Consider the following 17,760-nt stretch of genomic DNA (forward strand, 5'->3'; position numbering starts at 1 on the left):
CCTCAATTATTGCTTTTGAGGTATATCAAATAAATCAGTAATTTTTTGTTTTGTCTTACACTTATTCATAGAGGGTAACTGAATATAATGGTATGTACATTAAGATCAATTCCCACTTGGTAATGCATTTCACATTTTGATGGTCACAGGCAAAATGTATTATCTAATGGACATATTGATTATTTATTATTATTATCAAAGTTATACAAAGTTAAAATCAGAGAAAATATAGAAAAAAAAGTAGAGATTCAGCAAACTATTCATATAAATTGCTTCCTTAGTTCCAACATATCTAAAACCGTTATTTTAGAAAGAAAACCATATTTCATTAATCTGAACACTATGGAAAGCAAGATATGAATGAAAACAGAAAAATCAAGAAATTAGAATTTAATCCACATTTCTCTGGATTATAGTATGTAAAGTTTCATAATATTCTCTCACACTGCATCCAACATAAAAAACATGCAGCATCTTCAGGTTTCATCAATTTAAGGAGGCTAATTTAAATATTTTGAAAAGTACATGAAGTAAAGTTATGGCTGCATGCCTATTTTTGGGGCCACAGAAAATGTAAAATAAGTACTTTTGAGGCTATCTAATCCTAGTTTGATCGTCTACTATAAGCAGTTAAGGTTTTGTATCACTTTTTAAGTGTCAGTGATGAAGTTGGTTTACTTATTTGATATGAAACTACAACCATGCCCACTTCTATGAAAACTGGACAGTGTGTAAAGGATGGGAAAAATAAATCCTAGGCTTTTCTTCCCTTAACTGAAAAGCAAAAATAAACTGTAAGCGCTCAATGAAAAAATGAAGACAGCGTAAAGAAACCTGTTTGACAGTTATAATCCCTTCCTGTGTATCCTTGTCAGTGATGACATCAAACATGTCTGCTCCATCTCCTTCAGCAATGCTGTATTCCATCTCAGCATTTTCCCCCACATCAGGGTCATTGGCTTTTATCCTTCCAAGATGGGTTCCAAGAGGTACAGACTCGGGAGAATTAAATTGATACGTACCTGAAAATTAAATCAGAGATGTTTTGATATTTCGTCTTTAGATAACAAAAGTCTTCTTTCCTCTGCCTTTTTTACTTCAGTAAATTAACTTTAAATTGGGAGAGGTTTTCATCGTATTGAATTGGAATTGTAAACTGTCAAAAATTATAGGTTTATTAAGTTGGAAAAATAATTCATAAAGGCAGAACACTGTCATTTTGTAAATGAGAAATAAAAGTTCAGGATTAAGTGAATGTTCCAAGGTTATTTAGAAAGTAGATGGTAGACATGTTATTAGAATCCAGAACTTTTGCTCAAGAGGGCTAGAAAACTGACCATTTACTACATATCTAGAGCCTTCAATATTATCATTATATATATTTTACCTGTATTTTTCTTTAAATTACTTCAAAAACATGGACTTATTCTTCTATCCTAAGTCAGGGATAGAAAGTTAAATCCATACACAGGAACTTTCCTTCCTTCCTGTCTTCCTTTTTCCCTCCCTCCCTCCCTGCCTTCTTATTTTGATTCTTAACACCTTTAAGTGGTATATGAATGTTTCTATTTCCTATAGTTTTCAGCCAGTCATTATATTGCATTGTGCTGTCCTTGAAAGGATTTTAGTTTGTGACTTTATATTCAAAAGACAATGAGAAAAAGTTACAAAAAGAGTTAACGAAAGTTAGAATTGTTTTTAAATGTTTTTTTTTAATTTCTTTTCAGCGTAACAGAATTCATTGTTTATGCACCACAACCAGTGCTCCATGCAATACGTGCCCTCCATAATACCCACCATGTTTTTAAACATTTAATATGTGCTGAACTCTGCATAAGGAAAGGCTCTCTATATTAATTTATTTAATTCTAACACTAGTCCTCATAAGACCAAGGTAGTAGGTACATGATCTTCAAGGATAAGGCTCAAGGAAATCATCCTATGAAATTGAGAAACGCAGGATTAATAACTAAGTCTCTCCGACTTCAAAGTCTATATTCTTCCCAATTTTCTTGGTGATAAAGAAGGACTTCCAAATACAACTGCCTGCATTGGAATTCTTACTACTGGGCAAGTTCAATTCTCTAACCCTTGATTTCTATAAGAATAGGGTGATAATGACAGGAATTAGCTCACAGGGGTTTTTTTTTTTTTGTTTTTTGTTTTTTTTTAAATGAGAATTAAATGAAATTATGTCCTTAATATGTTTACTCCATGGCTAGTTCTTAAATGTTTTTATTATTACTATAATAGTTCTACACCTTTTGCTAAGATATAATAGATCATGGAATTATAGAGTGGCAAACCATTTGAGAATTCAAGTCATACTCTTTCAGTTTATATTTAAGGAAACTGAATGTGAAGTGTAGATTTATGATAATTAAGCTTATTATTTATATCCTTAGCAAACTTTTTAAAAACATTTATCGGATGTATATGTCAAACATCCAAAGTTGAATCATCAAATGTTTTAAATTTGGCTAGTTTGGAAAATACTCTCATGTATTGGATTCAGTATCATAAGTTTAAATTTGAGACCCTTTCATTGAACATTTCAAAAATAGGGCCCTTTATATTTTTATTCACTGCAAAAAGGAAACATTCCCAGCAAAGGATTAGAATCTGTTTTTATGGGAACTCATGGCATGGAAAGCATCTATGGTTTAACATACATGCCTAAAATGGTGATGATTAAAGGGGTATTGACTAATTTAATCTTTATAAATATGTAACAGATATTAGCAAACTTTAACATGTCTTGATGACATCAGAACTAAGATATGCCATAATTCAACGAGCCATTTAGAAAAACAAATCCTGCCAATTAAACCCGAATTGCCTTGATTTTGATATAGTATCTGATTTCGGAGACTTTAAAACATTGAGTGTGTGTTTTAGAATCAGCTGTATGTAATAAAAAATAAATAAGTAAATAAATAAATAAGAGTGTATTATTCTTATATACAGATAAGATAACCGATAAGACAAGTGACAGACATGAATTTGAAACCAGGCAGTCAGAAGTGAGAGTCCACACTATGAACCATAAAAGATATAAGAAAAAGATTGGATGATCATAGTGAATATTGGGAAATCAATTTTTGGAAATTGTGATATTTTGTCAGGGGGACTGGTTGTGGATTTGCCTTTCTTCATAAACTAATAGTGAAAATACTCGTACAAGTATTAGCCTCTGTTCATAGTGCGTTGGAGTAGGCTTCCAACATGAGATAAATAAAACCTTCCTTACTCTGGGGAAATCGAGGAGGATTGTTGTTGACATCCGTCAGAGTGATGTTTACTGTGGTGGTTCCAGAAAGGCCTCCCATCTGGCCGCCCATGTCTTTGGCTTGTATAACCACTTGGTACTGCTCTTTATTTTCTCTGCTCATGTCTGGTAGTGCAGTTTTTATTATGCCTTTTAGAGAAAGTAGACAAATATTTTACAATTCAATAATTGAGTTTCAAGATTAACCTATGCAAGATCTATTTTACAGAAGTTCGTCATAACAAATAGATAAAAAGTTGGTGTACCTAAACGTATGAAATCCATAAATATTAAATTGTAATTGACAGAACAGAAAGAAATCTTCCACTGGCTGTTGTACAGGGAATGAGTTTGCTAAATCAATTTAATTATCTTTTTGATTAAGAAAATTAACTTCATCCAGAAATCTTCAGATTAATAAGCGTGCTTGATTTTGATGATCGTCACATTCCTTGGGTTTTGAGTATTTCCTATGACACGCAAAGTGCTAAATCTTTGAAGTTTTGGATTTGGTGTCATGAATTTAAATTCAGTAAGTAATAGTCTCAAAAGCTAACAGTTCAAATAATCTACATAAATAATATGAAATTTGCTTTTATTTCCATGGAATACCTGTAGGGAATAAATGAAAGCATGGTGCTGAATCAATAGCTTTTAAAATACAGGAAAATCTATAATTGTGCATCCAGATGTATTATAACGTGAGAAAGAGACCAAGTCTTAAAGGTTATTACCTGATTCTGGGTCCACTGAGAAATATGGCTGTCCTTGCAGTATGCTGTAGACCACTTTGGCACTGTTCCCATAGTTGGCATCATCTGCATCTGTCGCCGTCACTTGTATAACTGATGTACCTACACGAATCCCCACCCAAACACAAACACCTAAATACTTCCAACTTTGAAAACTGTCTTTCTGAAAAATTACTGCTAGTCGTGTGGTGTGTTAGAGACAATGGTATATATTTAAACAAATTTTTTTAAGGGATGCTGCCTCAAAAAACCCACACTTTTCTTTTTCATTCCTTTTTAAAAATTTCAATATCCCTTAATTTTATGGTTTGAGCTATCTGAAAAAAAATCAGCAAACTATTTTTTTTTTTTTTTAAAGATTTTATTTATTTATTTGACAGAGAGAAATCACAAGTAGGCAGAGAAGCAGGCAGAGAGAGAGAAGGAAGCAGGCTCCCTGCTGAGCAGAAAGCCCGATGTGGGGCTCGAACCCAGGACCTGGGATCATGACCTGAGCCGAAGGCAGCGGCCCAATCCACTGAGCCACCCAGGCGCCCCAAAAAATCAGCAAACTATTTTATCATAAAAATGAACATAATGAAACAAATGCCCTGTACTTTTAGTTGATCAAAAATACTGTAAGGAAACATTTTTCACTGAATACAATGCACATGCAATTTTCAATTAATGCAGTTACTGCTAACTGAAAATGTGTATTCGAAGATAAAACCAGCATTGGTAACACTCAGGCTGCTTCTTGCTCTGGTAAGTTAACTGTATATTGTAAATAGAATAAAAAAATAGAGGGGCCCTATTTTAATAAAAACAAACTGACATAAAATTGACCTGTAATTTTTGTGTGCTTGAGATATAAATGATTATTAAGCATCTGTGTCTCCCTATAAAATGTAGTTACCAAAGTCATATATGTTTGTATTTATTGGTATGCTACCTATTATTTGCTGCACATAATGAAATTAGTAGATACTTCCCCTCAAAATTAAGAAAGTATACAGTTCTGTCACATACAAGACTGTAATTTAATACTAATATCTGTTTAATTTTATTTTATAAAACTTAAACCATTCTCTTTTTACTTTATCATAAATTGTCTTTAAAAGATAAAAGGATTTTTTAAGTGCTAATTTCAGGAGCTTAAAGTAATGGGCTTTTCTAATATCTCCCTAATTACTATAAAGATTCAAAGTATGATTGTAAAACTACTATTAACTAAAGCCTACTATGTATCCCTTGGGCAAAATGAGTTTATATGACATTTTCTAGTATACTACATGTAAGTTTTCCAAAGTTTGACTCTGATTCTTACATAGATTTTAAAATTCCTTAGCACAGGGCAAGTTCCATCTTGGCTGTGTCTCCTACTTGAACATCTCATATGTTACACACTCAGAGCTTGTCTCTTTGACTTGTAGTGAATGTTTCTCAAAATGTGCATGTATATGCTTATGCAAAGCCTAAAAATTAAGTAATTGTACATTAAGATTAAACTAACACCTCATTTCCCATCAATGTATCTGAATACTAACGCATGAATTTTGCAGCAGTCTTTTTATGGTTTTTTCAAAATTAATTAACAAGAGAACTTGAGCTCTTTCTCTTGAGGCCTTGAACTGGACTTGGTACATCCTGTGTGAGGACATACTGTGACTTACTCAGGGGATCCTAGCTGTTCTCCTTTGTTATTTAAAAAACACCCCCTCCCATCTTAGCCTGGTCAAAGCAGAAGTAATAAAGTGATCTCCACCTCCCCACAATAACATTAAGAAGTTAAACTAAAGTGGTTTTCTGATTTATATTGAATTTTTTACATAAACCTATGTGAACATATGTTCGTTAGAATAAGAATTGTTTTCATAGTTGAGGATTATTTGAAATATGAATTATTCAGTGTAATCAATATGCTAAATACAGGTGGTTAATTCATCAATTTCATGACATGTATTTTGCTACCAGTTTCATTTTTCTTTTACTGTGGATGTCACTTCATAGTGAAAACAGGTAAAAATACTCCTCTATACCTTTTGACACTTTTAATAGTATGTTTTGTTGTTAAATTTGTTTTCTGTTGTTTGCTTTTATTGTGGGTATGTGATCTTAGAACATATCCAAAAATACTTGACCTAAGAAAGACAAAAAACTTAATCTAAAGAATAAAAATCAGTCTTGGAATGTGACTAAAATGTTAAACACTCATATAGTACTAGTACTGTCCCTTCCCTTAGAATCATGGTAATGATTAGGAATGCTGTTAAACACTGATGAACACTGACAGCATATTATTGTGATATTTCTAATGGTAGAATAAGAAAATAGAAATACCTAGTGTGTTGGACTTTAGGGAATAGATACTGTATTTATTTCATAGGTTGTATTTTTTTCATGAACTTATTGCACAGTTAATACTATTTAGTAATAAAATTAGAAAGTAGTTTCTATTTATATATATATATATAAAATGCATAGATTTTATAATTGTGTTTATTATAAAGATGGATTAAAAGATTGTGATTTTTATATCCCTCTGAATTTTCTGAAATACTTATAATTTTCATTTATTCTCAAATAATTTAAAATAAGTGTTTTACTTTTACATTAAACAAAGATTTAAAAAATAACTTAGAGTGAAGCCTGAATGACAAATTTATTGTATTTGTTATTTGTAGGCTTTGTCCTGTGTGTAAACTCCCCAAAGGCAGGGGCCATGTCTATTTTATTCAACATTTTATCTTTGAAGCCCAGCACAGTTTCTAGCAGAAAGTCATAATAAGAATGAACATTTACAAAAAAAAAAAAAAAAAAAAAAAAAAAAAAAAGAATGAACATTTACAGAACACTTAAGGTAGGCTAGGCAGAATATTCAGCCCTTAATTTACATGATTACTTTATTCTCAGGAGATGCATGAGATGAAGGCCTTGAGACATAGAGAGGTTGCTGCTCATGGCCACACATCTATAAGGTGATAAGGGATAGAAGGTGATAGAAAAGGTGATAGAGATTAATCTAGACAGTCTGAGGAAAGAAGCAGTATTCTAACTACTTCACTAAAGGGCTTGTCTGGCATTTGGCTATGATTAGGTACATTCTTGAATCCACAGGCAATGAACGCTTAGTGGCTTGGATTAAGTCATAAGGGATTCATTGGTGAGTTCTATGTGTGATTTGAGAAAATTTACAGAGGGATTTCTTGTTGAGGAGATGGTGTGAAGGCGAACTGGGTAAGTTTTTGAAAGACTGGTTTTGGGAAATACCCAGTCTATGAGAAAGTATGCATCAAACCCCGCAAATTTACACAGTAGGACATTGCCTAGATGAAGATGAATGCATGCAGATATGGAAGGGTGATAGATAATCTTTAATCGACGTATGATGACCACAAAAAATAAAAAGAATATCTATGGAATCTGCCATAAATATTTGATATTTAAATATATTTAAATATAAATATTTAAATCAGTGTATCTCATTTTCCTTCATTATATATCCTTATATATTGTCCAGTTTATGTGTTCTGATGAGAAAATGCTAATGCATTTCAGATTTCAACAATTGGAATCATTTGATTTTAACTTTTGAAAAGGAGAGAAGCATGTGATTCTGAGAAACAATGGAATATGGCATGCGGTTTTGACAGAAGCAGGGGTAGAGGGATAAATAAACAAGGAAAGGAGTTGGTGAGACAGGAACAAAAAGGACACAATTAGGACAAAAATAAATAGGGAAGGGGACGATATGGAGGAGAACATTGGAGGATATCAAGAAGCATTCTTTATTATTTGATTATGTATGGGCTTTAACTCTTAGTATATGGGTTACACACAGCTTGAAAAAGTTCTCAAGTATCACCATTTAGTTTTTTGTATAGGTAAAAACAGAGACAATTACATCTACAAAATTATACTGAGTTAATATTAATTTTCCTTTAAACAGAGTTATATACAAAAATATAATTTAAAAGATATATATTTTTTAATTTTATTTTTTCAGTTTTCCAAAATTCATTCTTTATGTACCATACCCAGTGCTCCATGTAGTATGTGACCTCCTTAATACCCACCACCAGGCTCACCCAATCTTCCACCCCCTCTCCTCTAAAACCCTCAGTTTGTTTCTCAGAGTCCGCAGTGTCTCATGGTTCGTTTCCCCCTCTGATAAAATATATATATTATATATATATATATATAATGTATTATTTATATACATAAATATATATATAATATGAATATATATTTTATTTATATGTATAATTAATAGACCTTTTATTTAGATGTTTTACACATTAGTAGATCTAAAATCTTAATGTAAAATGCAGTCACTCCCCTTTCTGTTTCAGGATTTAACTTTATTGATAAGGGCATTTGAATTAAAAGAATAAAATAAGAAAAAATGCTGTGGGGTAACTAACTGGGTGATGGACATTAAGGAGGGCATGTGATATTATGACCGCTGGGCATTTTATGCAGCTAATGAATCAATGAACACTATACCAAAAATTAATGATGTATCATATGTTGGCTAATTGAAATTTTTTTAAAGATTTTATTTATTTACTTATTTGACAGACAGAGATCACAAGTAGGTAGAGAGACAAGCAGTTAGAGAGGGGGAAGCAGGCTTCCTGCTGAGCAGAGAGCCTGATGTGGGGCTGGATCCCAGGACCCTGGGGTCATGACCTGAGCTGAAGGCAAAAGCTTTAACCCACTGAGCCACCCAGGCCCCTGACTAACTGAATTTAAATTAAAAAAGAAAACTGATTCTTTTGAGGAATTACTAAGAATCTCACAAAATTAGAAGTTTTCCATAATAAGCACAAGTATTTTAGAGTGAGGAAAATACTAAGGCATTAAAATTATCTCGTTTTCCCTGCTTTTTATTAACCTTTTATTTTTCTCTTTTTATAACTGTTATAGTAATAAATTGTGTGTTTTGGGGCAAGTCAGTTTACCTCTTTTGAGCTGATTTTTACTTATTTATTAGAAGAGGGGTAATATGGTATCTTTTGTGCGTGTGTATGTGTGTGTGTATTTGTGTATAATATATGCATTGATATTTAAAAATAATCACACATATGAAGTCTGTCTGTGGGTCAAACAGGAAGAAATTAATGCAGTGATGCCAATCTTAGTAATAATAATAACTATCTTCCATAAATAGGATCAAGATTTACCTGTAGTTTTTATTTATTTATTATTATGATTTTATTTATTTATTTATTTGAGAGAGAGAGAGAGAATGACTCTTAAGCCAACTCTGAGCTGAGTGCAGCTCCCATCACAGGGCTCCAACCCAGGATCCTGAGATCGTGACCTGAGCCAAAACCAAGGGTCAACACTTAACCACATGGGCCCCCCAGATGCCCCAAGATTTACTGGTAGTTTTTAAATCTTCTTTTATTGATATGAAAAGCTGCAACCAGAGCAATATAGCTACCTTCTATATGTTTCTTCTTCTTTTCAGTTTTGTTGGAATTGTAGACACAGAGGAAGTGCCATTGACAAGGACCTAAATTCTCATTTTTAAGGCTTGCAATAACCAGAAATTGTACTGCCCAGAATTTAAAGTTTATATAAATGAAATATAGATTGCCTTACAGGAAGGGCTTTTTGGAAAAGGTAATCTGCAGGCCTTCTTCCATGTATAAACTTATGTATTCTGTATATTATTATGGGTATTGAATAACTTAAGTCTTTTATTTTTAATAAAATATTCAAGTACTTATTCCAGTGCTACTCTTAATTACATACTTGATAAATATTAATAAAGCAATGAAATATAATATATTTGAATTAGGTAAATGATAGGAATACACAGAGTAGAGAGATAATATTCCATTAAACAGCACAAAATAATATGGGGAAAATACAGGTTATTTGACTTTCAGTATTAACAGTCTGATAAGTAAATATTCTGGTTTTTAAAATGAGGTAATTCTTTGAAAAATTTAGAAGTTATTCAAATCTAAGTTATTATCAAAATGTGTCATAGTCAAATACCTGTCATCAAAGTTCTACTTTTTATTCCTATAGGTATATAAAATCTATTTCCAGAAGGATAAATGAAAGCTTTTGTACTATTAAGTGTCAAAATATCTGACAAAGTAGGGATGCTGGGTGGCTCAGCCGGTTAGGCATCCGACTCTTGGTTTTGGCTCAGATGATGGTCTCAGAATCATGAGATGGAGTCCAATCCTTCAGTGCAGAATCTGCTTGGGATTCTTTCCCTTTTCTTCTCATTCCCCCTGTGTTCTTCCACCTGCTCACACTCTCTAACTCTCTTCCTCTCAATCTCTCTCCCTCTCAAATAAATAAATAAATAAAATCTTTAAAAAAATATCTGGGAAAATAACATACAAACAGAATAAACAATAATGTTTTATAAAAGTTAAAGTGTCTTAACCAGGAAACCAAACTACTTTAGAATACTCATCAATAGGAAGTTGAAATAGAGGGTATAAATTTAATGTATCTTCATCTCAAATATAAGCCATTAAGGGATCATGATACATACCTACCTCAGCCCACTGGTCGACCTATATGAACTATCCAGTACTTTCCATGGAACTATACCAGGCTAGCAGATATTTTAAAATGTTAAAGAAAACACAACCACTCATATTTCATCTTAGGCTTTCTGATTTCATAGGATTCCTGTCTAATCTGATAACTCCCTTTCATATTATTAGAATGAATATCTGAAAAGGCAGTTGAACTGAACTTTTCTCAGATAGATGAGATTTCAATTGCATTGAGAGGAAATAACTTCTTTACAAACCCCTGGTTCTTCTGGCTAGATGACACACATAGTTAAGAAATAATTTTGGGGGCGCCTGGGTGGCTCAGTGGATTAAAGCCTCTGCCTTCGGCTCAGGTCATGATCCCAGGGTCCTGGGATCGAGCCCCACATCGGGCTCTCTGCTCAGCAGGGAGCCTGCTTCCTCCTCTCTCTCTCTGCCTGCCTCTCTGACTACTTGTGATCTCTGTCTGTTAAATAAATAAATAAAATCTTAAAAAAAAAAAAAAAGAAATAATTTTGTATCATTAACTCAGTAAAGGTAGATATAAGTTTGGTTTTCCTCATAAAGAAACCATTTTAGACTGAAACATGATTAATTATAATAATTTCAAAGTTAATCACTAAAAACTAATTATGAAATAATATTCAACTAAACTATCAAATTTTGAAAATTGGTTGTATAATTTGGATATTATAGTAAGTTTATATCACTTCTTTTTTAACATGTTATGACTTAATTCTTATCTCATTAACAAATCTAAACTTCACATGCAGGTAAAAATTGCATAATAACAAATAGTATTTAAAATTATGAGGACCCTTAAAAATGAAACAATTTTTTCAGTTTGCATAATAAAATATTATTCAGTAGTGGAACTCAGCTAAAATAACATTAAAAGACTTGGCATATTGTTATTATGCTACTAGGTTATTTGATTTTAATTCAGTTACTTAATCTTTCAGAATCCTGAGTTCCTAATTAACAGAATGGGGATTTAAAGTTCTATTTCCCATGCCTTCCACATGAAGTTCTTTCAGTGATCAAATGAGATGATCAAAAGAAATTTGTCAAATGCAAGGTTAGTTGTTATGCAAAATAATGCAAGCAAAACTGTCCAAAACTTTCCAAAACTGCTGACACTATTTGATATCCCTTTTTTATTTCAGGCGAAAATACATTCAGTTTGACTGCCATTTGAATGGCAGTTGAATAAAGGTAAAGATGTTGTTTGAAATGCAATGGAATAACTGTTCTCAGTCATCATATTTTTAGATCATATTTTTAGATATCATTTTAGGTATAAGTTACAACATAGCAGGAATTACTAAAATATTTAAAATTGAAAATAATTAGAAGTGAGATAGTTTCAATAGTAGTCTTCAGATATATATAACTTTTTTTTCAATCAACATGTTTATTGAGTACCTCAGTTATATATAATTCTTGTCTGGGAAGGGGCTACATACGTTAACCGTATGTCCGTAATAATCACCTTAGCAAACAAACAAAGACGTTAAGTGGAATAACATATACCTACCGACTCCAGACATTTCAGGAACACTGGCAATGTATAAGTCTTTTGTGAATTTTGGTTCGTTGTCATTGATATCATGGATCTTAATAATAAATTCAGATTCAGGTTCCACCTGCCGCCCAGTCTTTCTGTCTATAGCCTTGGCACGAAGAATATATAGGGATTTTTCTTCTCTGTCTAGTTTCTTTGCAGCATGAATATCTCCTGTATTTTCATCTATAACGAATAGACTGCCAGCCCCATCTCCTGTTAATATGTATTTTAAATTTCCATCTCCTTTATCTTGGTCAGTGTGAAGCTTCAGAGAGGCAGAAAAGAAAAGTTCTATAAATACATGCATTGTTATTACAGAAAAAAATTAATTTTGGCACATATCAATGGATCTCCATAATATCACGAAACAATGATTACAATGGTTATCTTAAGTTTCAGTGTGAGAATACTAAACATTTCAGTTTTATCACTCTCAAAAATTTTAAATAACTATATTTACACATCATAAGGGGCTAAATTTAAAGTAAGATAAAATGAATATATCTTTTGAAACAAAGTTTTGAATGGTTCAAAGATGTATATAAACAAGAAAAAAAGATCCATAAATTAGAACTGGGGTAGATATACTCCTGATTACATTTAACATCATTCAACTCAAAGAGATGATGTGAGACATTTTGAACTTTTGTTGATAAGTTTAGAATACCACCATAATTGTAAACTAATTTTACCTCCTTTCAGTATGATATTATTTGTAGAATCAGAGGCTCTGTCTTCAGAGACATCAAACAGAGAGAGAATTTTAATTTTAATTTCAAAGATTCTTCTCTGTATGACTTCGGGAAAGTACACTTTCAAACATAATGTTCTCACATTTTTTGGAAGTCGACATATTTATAGGCATATTTAAAATCCAATTGATACCAAAAAAACAGGGCTTTTCCACTGGCCATATATATTTTTTTTTCATAAATTATCTTTCTTCTTCTGATACGTACCTATCTTAAAAGGAGGCTGTCCATTGAGTACTTAAAACAAATAGATCATAAATCACAGAAATTTAGGAATTAGAAAAGATCTTAACTTTTTTTTCAAATCTAACACTATTCTGAAACTTGATTCTTAACTAGCCTATCCCTGTATGTTGTCTTTCATCATATACTCACAATTCCCATTACATTCACCTATTTCTTTGATGTCCCATTCCATCTTTGAATTATTTGACTATTTAGTGTTTTTTATAGTAGCCAAAATAACAAAGTTGTGATTCATATTTTATTCCTCTTTACTTTTAATCCCAATGCTAAAATAATCAAATGCAGTCTTTTCTCTGAAATCTCTTTCCCACTCATCTGTATGTCTCCATCTCTGTGGCTGTCACCTGGTTTTGTCTTCCATGATGTCTTATCTGGACCACTGTAGTAATCTCCTAATGGACGTCTGCCTCCCCAGTTGCTCTACTCCAGACAATTTTCCATTCTAAAGAAGGTGATTTTTTACATTAAAAGTCTGGTCATGTTACCTCTTAATGTAAAATTCTTCAATAAGTTATGGTGCAACAGAAACATGAATCTGAAGTCTTACAAAGCTGGGTTAGTCTCATGCAAATTTTTGTGTTATATTGGGCACACTGTATATGTGTTTAACCTAAACTTATTCTATTAAAAGGACATAGTATTCTTTTAAAAATAATCTTCATTTTTATTATTGTTCTAGTTGTTTGGACTCTACCACCTTATTTATACATCTTCCATAATTTCATCCTCATCTTCAGAGGCATCTCTGCCACCTTTACCCACTTCATTATCATTCTGTACAGACCAATTGTATCATTTTGCCTTCTACTATCTTCTTCATTTTCAGAGGGCCTGTTTCAGCTTTCATACTTGATGTTTGCGTATTTTCCTCTTACCCTTTAATACTCTTCCCCTTCTCTGCTTTGTTTCCTATCTAAATATTTATCACAACTCACTTAAAATAGGCTTTTATCTGTTCTATTGGCATATATCTATGCCAGTCATATCTACTGGCATATCTGTACTATTACAGAGTACATAAGTCTTTTATGTACTTCTCTGATTCTCTAGATTAGAACAGATATGCCAACTGTGTAATTACAAAGCACATTTCAGTGCCCTATCTGATTCTCTGGTTCTCTAGATTAGAACAGATTCTCTAGACTAGAACAGATATGCCAGCTGTGTAATTACAAAGCACATTTCAGTGCCCTATCATGATACTTACACATTTGGTGAAATTATTTACCATGCCTACTAAACTGTAAAATATAAAAGAGAAAGATTGATATTTTTCTTTTAAATTATTAGGATTTCATTGAAGATGACATAAAAATGGAAGGGCATTCCATGCTCACAGATTGAAAGAAAAAATATTGTTAAAATGTCTATACTATCCAAAGCAATCTATATACATTTAACGTAATCCCTATCAAAATACCACCAGCATTTTTCACAGAGCTTGAGCAAGCAATCCTAAACTTTTCATGGAACCATAAACAACTCCAATAGCTAAAGAAGCCTTGAAAAAGAAAAGCAAAACTGGAGAAATCACAATTCTAGATTTTGAGTTATATTACAAAGCTGTAGTAATCAAAATAATATGGTACCAGCACAAAAATAGACACATATATCAATGGAACAGAATAGAAAACCCAGAAATGAACACACAACTGTATGGTCAATTAATCTTCAAATAAGAAGTCAAGAATACCCAATGGGAAAAAGACAGTCTTCAATAGATGGTGTTGAGAAAACTGGACAGCAACATGCAGAAGAATTTTAACTGGACAGCATTCTACACCATACATAAAATAATTCATAATGGATGAAAAACCTAAAACCATAAAAATCCTAGAGGAAAACATAGGAAGTAACTTCTTTGACATTTCCTCTAGCAACTTCTTACTAGATGTGTCTCCTGAGGCGAGGGAAACAAAAGCAAAAGTAAACTATGGTGACTTCATCAAACTAAAAAGCTTCTGTATGGTGAAGGAAACAATAAGTAAAACTACAAAGCAACCTTTGAAATGGGAGAAAAGATAATTGTAAATGCCATTTCTGATAAAGGGTTAGTATCCAAAATGCATTAAGAACTTACAACTCAACACCCAAAGAACAAAAAATCCAATTTAAAAATAGGCAGATGATATGAATAGACATTTTTCCAACGAAGACATACAGATGGCTAGCAGACACATGAAAAATGCTCCACATTGCTCATCAACAGGGAAATACAAATCAAAATTACAATGAGATATCACCTCACATCTGTCACAATGGGTAAAATCAACAACACAAGAAACAACAGGCATTGGTGAGGCTGTGAAGAAACGGGAGCCCTCTTGTAATATAGGTGGGAATGTAAACTGGCACAGCCACTCTGGAAAACAGTATGGAGTTTCCTCAAAAAGTTAAAAATAGAACTATCCTATGATCCACCAATTGCACTATCAGGTATTTACCCAAAGAATACAAAAATACTGACTTATAGGGATACATGCACCCTGATGTTTAGAGGAAGATTATCTGCAATAACGAAATAATAGGGAGAGCCCAAATGTCCATAGACTGCTAAATGGATAAAGAAGATGTGGGTGTGTGTGTACCATATGATTTCATTCACATGTGGAATTTAATGAATAACATAAAAGAACATGGAGGGGGAAAGAGAGGAAAGCCAAGAAACAGATGCTTAACTATAAGGAACTAACTAACGGTTACCAGAGGGGAGGTGGATGAGGGGAGGGGTAAAATGGGGGTTAAGGAGGGCAATTGTTGTGATGAACATCTGGTATTTTATGAAAGTATTGAATCACTAAATTCTAAAACTGAGACTAATATTACACTGCAAGTTAACTGAACTACAATTTAAATTAAAACTTGAGAAAAAATGTCAAATGGAAGTTTTACATACATAACACGAATCAAAATTATTTTTAATTTTTCTGTATACTTCCTTATCAGTTTTCTATGTATTTAACATAATGATAGTATGTCAACCTAAAAAAATAGCCGGTTACTTTATTACCAAAATTAATGTATTTGGGACTAGCAGAGGAACTCTAATTCAGGACAAGCAAACTATGGCAAGCCATAGGCAAATCTGAGGAGACAAAGGGAAATTCAGCTTTTATTAAGTTAAGGAGGAAATCAAGGAAGGTTGTTTTAAAACAAAGTCTGTTGGAGAAGAATAAGAATTTGAGGTTGTGACAGTTTCTCATTGGCTGCAAGTGGTGGTTAGTGTGTTGTTGCTGGAGCAGGAAGAGATCTTTCTTCTTGTAGGTTATGTATTGGCTGCAAGAGTGGTAGGTGTGGGAGATATATTTTTCTATCTTACTTATATTCAAATACCTGTGGAAACCATTCACTTTTCAAACATTCTCTCTTCATTTAAAGTATTTTGAAGTCTGGAAAAATATTTAACCAGCATGGTAATCATAATCACAACACTTTTCTCTGAAGGATTTTATAATTTATTTTAAATATTTCAAGGAAAATTCCGTAGGAAAATTGTGCTGCTGGGACTGAATATGGGGTCCAGAGAGAAATTAAATTAGGTACAGGTTTTCAGATTAAGTACATTATCTGAAAATACTGAATTTTACAAGATTTTCAGAATAAGTATGTTTTGAATTTTAATTAAATAAAATACTTGCAACAAAATGATATTATTTTAGTCATTCATACATTAAAATGATTATAATTTAGATTTATGTCTTAACCTACCTGTTCTAATTCCTGCTATGATATTTTATATGTACTCATTTAAATGCCATTTTAAAAGAATTATGTTACATAAAACCACACATTTTATTTTATTTTATTTTTTTTACAGATTTTATTTATTTATTTGACAGAGATCACAGAGAAGGAGGCAGAGTGAGAGGAGAAAGCAGGCTGCCTGCTGAGCAGAGAGCCCAATGTGGGGCTCGATCCCAGGACCCTGGGATTATGACCTGAGCTAAAGGCAGAGGCTTTAACCCACTGAGCTACCCAGGCACCCCCAAATCACACATTTTAAAGCAGGACTTTATACAATTCCATTTTGAGAATGAAAATTCACAATACTTATTTTCTGATGCAAGTTAAGAAAAAAACAAAAAAAATACTATTGTAAAATACTGGGGTTTTTAGTCATGTACATTATTAATTTTAAATTATACATTTAGAGTTGATAGAAATCAATAATAAAATCTATTGTACCATAACCTAACTATAAATAACCTCTTATACATGAACCTGAAACTCAACAATTTTATAGGATCAATGAAAACAAAATAAAGTAGTAATGTTATGAATACTGCTTATCTGTTATAGAACAAAGGCCACATAAAATTCCTAAAGAAATATGAGTACCCAAATATAGTTATTTTCTTTAGCTCTCAATGTACCAAGTAGTCCTCCCTCCCTGGAAGGAACGTACTTGCCTCTTCTAAACTTGAATGAAACCCTGATAACACAATAAATCCTAGATAATGTTTTGAAATGCTGTTATTTTCCAGTAGTATCATTTTTGTACAGTATCAACAGCATCATGGTTGCAGGCTACCAAAACAGTTACTTGTTTTTAAGAAATTTGGAAAAAAAAAAAAGTGCCCTCAAAATAAGCTAAACATTTAAATTATGCCTGCAATGTTTTAAGACATATACACCCACGCTGAAAGGGTCCATAAAATAAACC

At 32.4% G+C, this 17,760-nt stretch overlaps 1 protein-coding gene across 2 annotated transcripts in view; it reads right to left on the reverse strand.

Moving 5' to 3' along the window:
* Positions 1 to 17,760, reverse strand: part of LOC111153433 (cadherin 9) — a 138,550-nt gene that overhangs the window by 22,690 nt on the left and 98,100 nt on the right. The window contains exons 3-6 of one of the 2 annotated variants that reach the window (XM_022512446.1): positions 12,070 to 12,364; positions 4,003 to 4,122; positions 3,251 to 3,418; positions 835 to 1,022 (exon numbers count right to left, since the gene is read on the reverse strand). In XM_022512446.1, coding sequence (XP_022368154.1) covers positions 835 to 1,022; positions 3,251 to 3,418; positions 4,003 to 4,122; positions 12,070 to 12,364 — 771 coding nt within the window. The remainder of the gene's footprint in view (positions 1 to 834; positions 1,023 to 3,250; positions 3,419 to 4,002; positions 4,123 to 12,069; positions 12,365 to 17,760) is intronic. The other variant, XM_022512448.1, reaches the window with a different exon arrangement.

This window comes from Enhydra lutris, unplaced genomic scaffold (assembly GCF_002288905.1).
Source record: "Enhydra lutris kenyoni isolate GAN:26980312 unplaced genomic scaffold, ASM228890v2 scaffoldscaffold32, whole genome shotgun sequence".
NCBI lineage: Eukaryota > Metazoa > Chordata > Mammalia > Carnivora > Mustelidae > Enhydra > Enhydra lutris.